At 40.6% G+C, this 9,704-nt stretch overlaps 1 protein-coding gene across 2 annotated transcripts in view; it reads left to right on the top strand.

Annotated features, from left to right (window-relative positions):
• Positions 1-9,704, top strand: part of ASB11 (ankyrin repeat and SOCS box containing 11) — a 29,341-nt gene that overhangs the window by 6,148 nt on the left and 13,489 nt on the right. Inside the window, exons 2-5 of one of the 2 annotated variants that reach the window (XM_019523969.1) lie at positions 1,512-1,591; positions 5,557-5,613; positions 8,896-9,046; positions 9,282-9,416. In XM_019523969.1, coding sequence (XP_019379514.1) covers positions 1,512-1,591; positions 5,557-5,613; positions 8,896-9,046; positions 9,282-9,416 — 423 coding nt within the window. Of the gene's footprint in view, positions 1-1,511; positions 1,592-5,505; positions 5,614-8,895; positions 9,047-9,281; positions 9,417-9,704 lie in introns of both variants that reach the window. The other variant, XM_019523968.1, reaches the window with a different exon arrangement.

The following is a 9,704-nucleotide window of genomic DNA, read 5'->3' as shown; positions in this document are numbered from 1 at the left end:
GGAGTGGGGGGGGGGGGGGGGGGAAACCATTTGAGGATTGCTTAATGCCAGCCAAAAAAAATAAGCAGTAATGGTAATGAACAAAGGCTTACTCTGTGTTCTGCCTTTCTCTGTTGAATAAACTATGAAAAAGCGAAAACCACAGAGCAAAACACTGAACAACAGCAACAAACAATGTGGAAGAAAGTAACATAAATAATAAATCTGCTTTTAATCCATGGATTTTAATGCATAGCTCTAGCTTTTCTGCACCTATGCATCTCTGACCAGCCCCTTCAATGTAAATGGATTTCCCATCTTTCCTTCTCATATTGTGCATCTGGCCACTGCTGATCATGCATTTTTAATCTGTTACTATTTTCATCCTTGTTCCAGTTGAAACATTGGGACCCAGTATAAAGGAAGAATTGGCCAGTGGTCCTGGTGCTAGCCTGGGACGCTGTAGACCTAGGTTCAGTTACTTATTTCACTGTGTGATCTTGGCCAAAAAATTTAAGCCCAGATCCACAGATATATTAGGAAGATGTAACTCTCACTGATTCCTTTGCATCTTGGTTCCCCATTTGCAAAATGGAGATAATTGTACTTCCCTATCTCCTGAAAATGTGAGCTTTAGTACATTGAAGTACATAAGAATGCAGATGTTAAGGAAAAGGGTTCTATAAAAAAGAAACCTTAGATGGAACTAGGACAAATAATGATACAGGTTCCTTTCCATCTTATTGTGGTAGCTATTAACTCCGGGAAAAATGCTTGGACTTTGACATAATTCTGTCTTAAATGGAAACACATCCCCAGCAAATTCTGAATCTTTACAACTAAAATAATGTTTCTAAGTGGAGCTACTACTTATAGGTTGTATAGTCATTCAACCAAGCAGAAAATTAAGGAGAACGACAGACAGACAAAGAAAAAAGACATCCCGCAGTTCTCACTGGGGAGTTTACTTGAGATGAATTGCTCAAAATAATGTAGAAAAGCAGGAATTGAGCACTGGGCAGCATTTCTTTGAAACTCCTGGGTGAGGAGGTATAATACCAATATCTGCTAACCTGGTTGGAGGGAAAGGTAGAGACATTCATAATTCTTATTTGCTAAGTCAGAGAGAAAATTGCTGTGAGCATATTAAATTGGTTTGCTAGGCACTCCGCTGAAGTTACCAATTAAAGGCTATCGTCAATCGGATTTTAAAGTTAGGATCAGAAGGCAGAATTTTCTCAAGTAACACAGTCTCAGCAGGACTGGATTTGTGCTCTTAGCTTACTTGGCTGCATTTAAAGTTTCTGCCCATGAACCTTTTTTCCAAATACCTAAAGAAGTGCCCTGCTATTCCAAAAGGGCTCAAGGTTTATCTTCTCTCACTGAAATGAATTTAGTAGGCAGTTTTGTGTGTGTGTGTGTGCACGCGCGTGCGTGCGTATAAAAATATCTCCTATGTTCATTTGGAACAGTTTGCATCTCTGTTTTTATGTTTTTACTTTATATTTGGATTAACTCCTGTGCTGTGTTAGGCTCATGGGCGGATCGATCACCTCTTCATGAAGCTGCATTCCAAGGGCGCCTCTTATCTTTGAAAACCTTGATTGCACAGGTAAGAAACCAGAAATAAATTCATTAGATGCCATCTTTTTTTTTTTTGATTCCAGATTTTCTCCAACTTTTGGCTTCCTTTTCAAGGACTAACCATAAAAACAGGCTACATGGGATACAGGAGGCAAAATATCCTATTTTTATCAGATAGCATTAAAATAATTTATGTATAGGTTTAAATGTAAATACTGTTTTATAAAACAATCAGGTATGTTCCTAGTTGGGGAGAGGCAGAAGGTGGCACCTTAGAGACTAACTCCTTTTAGAAAGGCATACATTGGGGAGCATATAGAAGTTGGGTGGGTGGTAGTCCCATAAGGGACTGGGTAGTCTCCACTGCAATTGAAGCCAAGAATTCAGAAGGCAGTGAACAGGAGATAGGAAGCAATATGGCATAGTGCATAAGGACAATGGGACAGGTTAGGATTATTAGATTTTTGGTGCCTTTTCTATCAGTGCCCACTACTACAGCTATCCAAGAGACCTCATCCTGGGTGCACCTATATGTGCAATTAATGCGACTGAATAAACTGTGGAGCAATTCGCACTGCAGTAAACTACTCCCAGATGCAGTCTACACTGCTCCTAGCTTCAGATGCTCTTAGGACAGCAGCAAATTGAGCCCAGGAGGAACAGTTTAGTCAGGGGCTGCTTCTGCCCTGCTCTGCCCCCCTGCAGCATCCAGGGGCAGCTCCTGGCTCTGTCAGCAGGTGCCAGGGCAGCCCCAGGCTGGCAGGGGGCATGGGGGCTAGGCCAGGGCTCAAGCTGGCGGTGGCAGTGTGGCCTGGACTGAGAAGCAACCCCAGGCTGGCAGGAGATACCAGGGGGTCAGGCCTGGGCAACAGGTGACTGCATCGGGTGGTGGAGGAGCTGGGTGGGACACAAGGCTCCTACATCTGCCAAGCTATGTGCCTAGGCAGCAAGCAGGAATATAGCCCCCTGCTGGCTGGGCAGACCAGGTACAATTTACACTCAGGTCAACATCTACATGTGTGTTGCAGCATAGTAAATATCTCCGCAGTAGGATAGTACTTGTATTTACAAGTACTACCCTGTTGCGGAATTAATTAGTTTCCTGTGGCCTAATGAGGCCGAACATATAGACGCAAGATATTTAGTGTGGAGCTAATTAATCTACTCTGCAGTATATGTCTTGTGTAGATGCATCTCCTGAGATCTAATCTTATTTCTCCACCTGCCAATTGATAAATGTGGGAGATACATGACAGAGACCCAAAATGATGCATGCTCACACTTACTTCCTTATGCCCATTATGTGAGAAATACAGTGATTTTCCACATTAAAGTTGAGGGGGACCCTGGATTTGTGTGGAGCATAAGTGAGCCTGAGGCTGAAATGATGGATTTCTAAAACGACTGGAGTGAATACCAAGAAATCCCCAGCTCCTGACATTTACTTGTATATGGTTATTTAAAGGGTACCACAACCACTTCTTTGAAATTTGAAAACTGATTCTCTTCTGTTTATTGACCATTTGGTCCCAAGCCTCCACCTTCAGGTAATTAATTTGAAAAATGAACTCCCTGCCCCTTCAGTGGATGCATCTACATGAGATGTTTACTGTGGTGTTGCCTAATTACCTCTGCAGTAAAGTCTTGGTGTCTAGGTGTACAGTCCTATTAGATTGCGGTAAACTAATTGACTCTGTCATAGGTTAGCACTTGTAAACAGAAGTACCTATCTGACAGTGGTGTTCTTGAGTGCACAGCAATGCACATGTAGACACCGGGGCTGGCTGGGTCACAAGGATGCTTCAGCTATGATAAGGACCACAGTACTGCTTGTTTTACCTGTGGTTGTATCTGAATTTGTTATTTTTGAGGATTTCAGTGCTAGAAGAGTGGGCTCCTATATGGTTAGGCAGGGAATAATAATCTATAGAGAGTGGGACAGAGCTGATCCACAGCAGCAAGATAAATGAAAGGGTAAAGCTGTTCATGCAGTATTATATCAGATGATCACTGTTTCTCAGATACTTACCCTTCTGTTAATATTAAACATGTAGCTTTATTTAAAGTCACATAGAAGATTTTTCAAAAGCACCTGAGTGATTTAGAAACAACCTCCAAGGAATTGGAGGTGAGGTGATTTTAAAAAAGTCTGCCCATGAAAGCCAGAAAACAAAGCACTTCATTTTCAAAAGACTAGCTATTGCCAATACCCACTGAGAAACCTTAACAAATATCTGTATTTTTAAAAGTATAAGACCCTGTTTTCAGTTCCTTTATAAAAATGGGAAGTGTTGGATAAATGTAGCTATGGGGAAAGCTACTTTCACATCCCATACCTGAGTCTTCAAAGAATGTTTGATGATTAAAGGAATTACTCTGATAAAATATTTTCCTGTCTTTTAGATTGCTGCATTTTCTATGTTAGAGGAATGTGCTTAATTAATGCTATATCACTGCTGTCATTTCTTTCTTCATACAAGGGATTTGTAGAAAACCTTTCTTCTTATAAAGATACTGTGTAGCAAACTTGAACACAAAAAAAAGGATAACTAAGATGATAAGCTACCAGTGCAAAAGGAATCTTGCCTATTCCCCTTCTGATGCCTAAAGCCAGAGAGGTTCTCAATGTCATGTTTTAATATCAATGTGATTGCTTAGCTATTACTTAAATATATTTGCTTTTTCTATTTTAAATGGTTATGCTACAGAGTATTATGACTGTTTTTGCTTATCGTATAAGTGGATTGCAGCTGGCCAATTTCCCAGCATTCGACTGTCCACAAGTTTTTATACCTTTTTATACATAAAAGTAATTTTGTATAGAATTTACTTATGGGGTGGGGGGAGGAGGAAAGCACACTGCTGCCATCGTGTGAGCTGCTCAGTGTTTTGCATCAGATATTTGCAACAACTGCATTTTGAAATACCAGAATGTGTTATCGGTGTTATACTATAGTAGAGTTGGCTCATGTTGTATTCTTGCATGTGGGTGTAAATTTTTATTTTCTATTTGACTTTGCTGTAATCTGAAAAATGTATTCACAAAATTCCACACAGGTTTGGATTCAAGCACATTTGTGCTGTTTTCCCTTAGTGAGTATTTGGAATAGTTGTTTTCACTGAAGGCACCCCATTGAAAATGCCAAGTTTTAGTTTTCATTTGTTTTTTAATGAAAGAAAAAGAATAGAGCAATTCTTCTGTTGCAAAGAATTATATTTTGACACTATGGATTCCTATTTGAAATCTCTCAGTTTATTTTGTGAATTGTGAATTTTGTGAGTTTATTTTGTGAATAGTGCCTCACAATATTAACACATAACAGTGGCACCCTTAAAAGGATCTTGCAGCACCCTGGTGTGCCATGGCACCCTGGGTGAGAATCACTGTTTTCTGTTCAAATGTAAATTAATAAAAGAGCTCTTATTCAGACATTCCTAGAAAGGGTTTATTATTCAACAGTCTGGTTTTTTTTGTTTAAAGTGTTTTCTAGAAAAGTCAGGAAAAGGAAACAGTATAATGTAACTTAGACCAGTAATATTGCTGTATTTAGTTTACAGATAAAAATATAGCTTATGAGCTATTATTATTATTATTTGTATCTAGAAATAAGGAAGTTAATTCACTATTGGAGTCTAAAGAAGTACAGCGTTTCCTGATGTTTCCTGTATCATACAGTAGCTTCCTTTTACCTTTTGCTGCCAATCTACATTTGGGGGTGCTAGTTGGTGTCATGGACTGTAGTGTCAAAAAAGAATAATCTGTTTCTTGCATGTTCTGCAATAACTCTTGCTGATTTCAGTAGGAATTTGCACAAGAGCAGGGAATGTAGTCTTGGCCGTTCTGGAACAGCAACATTTGCATTTCATGTTTTGTTTGTGGTGAGGGCCGCCCCCCCCAACACATACATCCACCTGTTTTCATATCTCTCTTCTGATTTCCAGGGATTCAATGTGAACCTTGTGACAATAGACCGAGTTTCTGCTCTCCATGAGGCCTGCCTTGGTGGCCATGTTGCTTGTGCAAAAGTTTTACTGGAGAATGGCGCTCGAGTGAGTGTTAAAGATCATAGTTATTTACATGGGTTTGTAGAGTTGAAAAAGAATATAGGAGCCTGTGCTTGGTAGCTACATGATACGTAGTTGGCATATGTTGATGCAATCTAGAACATGCAGTTAGTCATGCAGCCTATGCTAGGAATGGAGCCAAACTTCTGAAGGGGTGATCAGTACTCTGTGATACAGTTATCTTTGACAGTGATTCCAAGCTGCACATATCAAGACAGACAAATTCTTGACTCAAAAGGGAAAAAATGCTCTGTTTTCACCAATAATAAATTGTTTAAGATTCTTTAGTGGTAGCTTTCATCCTGAAGGATCTCAAAGCTTTGTTGTAGCTTTAATCTCCAATATATTCCCTTCTGTTTTTCTTCTGTGAAACTTTACTGTGATGAACATAAAAAATTGGAATAGCCAGGCCATAATGATCGTTATGTGAATGATTTATCTTTTTCTCTTCAGAATGGTTACTGGAATTTCCCATGGCTTTTTGTGAGATTAGTTTGAGACTTGCATATAAATAAAAAATAAATGGGCTTAAAGAAATGAAACTTTTATCTATTAATAAAATAGCAACATTTCCCCCAAGTTGGACCTAAGGTGAAATGCATTTTAAAATGGAAATATTGGAGTTTAATGAAATATATTTCATTCAGCCTGCTTACAGGTTCCTCTAATTACTGTCCTGAGCTATTGACATGTTGAGGGGCAACAAACTGAGTAACTCCAATCTAACAACTGCCTATTTGTGGGAGAAACTATATTTATTAAATAATTGTGCACACTGTATATTAACTTTTAATTCCCTAGAGAGCAAGAAACAAACATTGATCCTCAGCTTCACTGCATTTCCAGTTGTTTGGGATCTGTTCTTTAAAAAAAGAAAGGACAGTGAAGCAATGGTTTGGTTTATTAACAGCATATCTTTCCAGCACCCAGAATATCATGAGGCTGAACAATCAGTTGTCACTTTTGTCATCTCGGTTGCTACTCTTCTATTCCTGTTCTTGAATGTAAAATATTGTTTCAGGCACTCTTTTTTTTTTTTTTCCTTCTCCCTATACTTAAAGTTAATAGACATGTAGCCTCTTGGATAACGAATGCCCCATTCTGTTGCTTTTCTTCAGTGCTTTTATTGTTTAATTGTCTTTCTTACTAAGTCATTACTCTGAAATTAGACTTCCTAATGTTCCTTTCTCTATTATCAAGTAAGTCAGTACCCAGGGGAGAAAAGAATGAAAGAAGCTGTTCTTCTTTATCAGTCTTTTTACTTTCACTTCAAGTGTGATTGGCTGCCCCTTATAAAATCAATCAAATCTGAGTGCTTACAACCATTTTCTTACCATCTTCCACCTACTGTTTTAAAAGCTGTATAGGATGGGGGGTTTTAGGCTTACCAGGAAAAGGGAGGTCAAGGATGGACAGGGGGCCCCAAAGGAACAGGAACTCTGTCTTGAAGGGAGCAGGTAACTTGTAGGAAGGGACAGCTATCATCTTGGGCACAGACAGAAGTTACGTTTGATGCTCAATCAGCCCCCTGAAAGCACTCTACAGACATGCTGTGACACATGTACATGGCTGCAGAATGCTTTTAAAGTGGCCAATTGCATGACAAATTAACTCCTATCAAATGAGGGATCAGGTGAAGGCTCTCCACTTTAGTGCACCATTTGTGGGGCATTTGGGGCTGTCTGCAGGAAGGGAGGAGGAGGGGGAGCAAGCTGCCAGCTGGGGTTTCCTTGGCCTGAGCTGGGAGAGGAGGTGGATTGGAGCTCCCCACCCCCTCCCCCATCTCTCCAGCTCAGGCCAGGCAAACCTTAGCCAGCAGCTTGCTCCTTCCCCCCTTCCTGAGAAGTGCCATGGAGATGGGAGGGAAAAGGGGCCGGGCTGGGGGGGTGGGGGGCCGGCTCCTCAGCTTCAGGCAAGCTCCTTGGGCTCCTGCAGGCAGGCTTGATTTCCACCCCCTTCCCCAACCCAACAGGTAAAGATCTGTCGGGTTGGGAGGGGGGAGTGCTCAAACTCATGGTGCTTTATGTAAAGCACCATGCGTTAGAGTGGGGGCCTGCCTGCATGTCTCTTAGTGCCCCTTGAGTTCCAAAGTCCTATGGGAGTCTTTCATTTGAAAGGGGCATCTGACCACTGGTAAAATGAAGGTTAATGTGCTTCTTACAGAACTTTGCCCAGCTTTAGAACTCATTTCCGTTGTTCAAAAGCTCAAATGGCAGGGCTGGATTGGGCCCCAGGGCTGGCACCACCCTCACCCTGCTCTAAGTGCCAGGATTGGGTCTGGCACCACCCCCATATGCTGAGATTGGGTTCCAGGAGCCTGGGATCCTTCCCCCGCAGGCTGGGTACAGAACCTCAGCTGTGGAGCTCTACCCCGTGAGAACTGGAGGTTCCAGCTGTTCTTGTGCAGAATTAGGACAGTCTTATTGCCTTGGCCTTACATTGAAGTAGGCAAGGGAAAATATTCACCTAAACCCTTTTAAACTCCATTTCAATGGTGGGATTAGGGCTAGCTGAAATTTTTCTGTTGAAATTATTTTCTAGCTAGAAAGGCACGTCTTTTCCTTTTTTGATTAAATGAATTTTTTTCAGAGAAAACATCAGCTATTCCCTCTCCCTCCCCCTCTTGAATTTGGACACTTCACCTTGCAACAAAGTGTAAATCAGTTTGTGTCACACTGGGTCATCAACGGGGCACTCTGTAATGTAAAACATGGACAGCTAATCCTACATGTGCAGCCCCATGAAGGGTGTTGCAGGGAAGGGGCTTTCAATCTCTGGTGATATCAGTGTTTTTGTTCTGATAAGTATTTCATGCTCAGCCCTCAGAAGGCCACACACTTTTGCACTTTCACCTTTTTTGGTGTTAATATTTTTCTAATGTTTCTCTCTGGCCCTCCCCCTTTCTCTCATAAAATCAGAAAATAAGATTTTGTTCAGAAATTTTACTTCTCAGTTTGAGGCTGCTGGAAACCTAACATTCTAAAAGCTTCCTAGAAAAAAAATCAATTTTCTCAGCAGATCACAGCAGGAACTTTTATAGTAGGTACTGTCAGAGTCCTGTAGTTCTGTCCTTCATAAAAAAAGACAGCACTTGAAAGATAACGGTGTCTCCTATGGTATGTAACTGAATGCTGTGAATAATAGGGTTCTGAAATTAAACAAGATCCATGTATCCATATGATGCATTTAATGTCAGTATGTGCATGGCATGCAATGAAGTGCAGCCCTTTTAAAAGAGATTGCTGTATACCTGTCTTGCTGTTTCAGGTCAATGCAGTCACTGTTGATGGGATCACTCCTCTATTTAATGCCTGCTGCAGTGGCAGTGCGGCTTGTGTCAACATGCTGCTTGAATTTGGAGCCAAGGCACAGCTAGGGAATCATCTTGCTTCACCCATTCATGAAGCAGTAAAGAGAGGTAAATTCAGGATTTTGGGTGCAGCTTGTACTAAGTGGACTTGAATTTATTTTTTATCCCTAAATACTTATTGAAAAATAATCTGCTCCTGACAATCTGGTCCCCAGGGATAAATATTTTTGTTTATTCCACATTATTCTGTATATTCTAATTTAATATTATATATGCAGTTTGTATTTGTCAGGTGTCCTACTAGAAAGTAGTAAGAGGAGATGGCTTCTTCTCTGTTTTCCAGGTCACAGAGAGTGTATGGAAATTCTGTTGGCTAATGATGTTGATATTGACCAAGACGATTCTCAGCATGGAACACCACTCTACATGGCCTGCACGTATCAAAGGATAGACTGTGTCAAGAAGCTTCTAGAATTAGGTACATTGTGTGTAGGGCAAGAACTGTCCATGCTTGAGCCACTTAATTATTGTTTGTCCACTTAGGACAAACAGTACATTCCTAATATATTGAAAATATAATGCATCTTTTGAAATTGGAACAAAAAATGGGATTCTCTCATTCTGTGACATATAAGACTGGCAAATAATTTGGCATATGCTTTACCGTGTGGTCTGAATCAGTTCCCTTAGAGTGTCAGAAAATCAAGAGCCAGGCAAAGCATTCACTTCATCCACTGCTCACTAAATACAGAGGGAAGATCAGTTA

The sequence above is a fragment of the Gavialis gangeticus genome, unplaced genomic scaffold (genome assembly GCF_001723915.1).
Source record: "Gavialis gangeticus isolate Ggan-Ray unplaced genomic scaffold, GavGan_comp1, whole genome shotgun sequence".
NCBI lineage: Eukaryota > Metazoa > Chordata > Crocodylia > Gavialidae > Gavialis > Gavialis gangeticus.
Note: the sequence above shows the minus strand (reverse complement) of the source record. Positions and strands in the feature narration are given on the sequence as shown.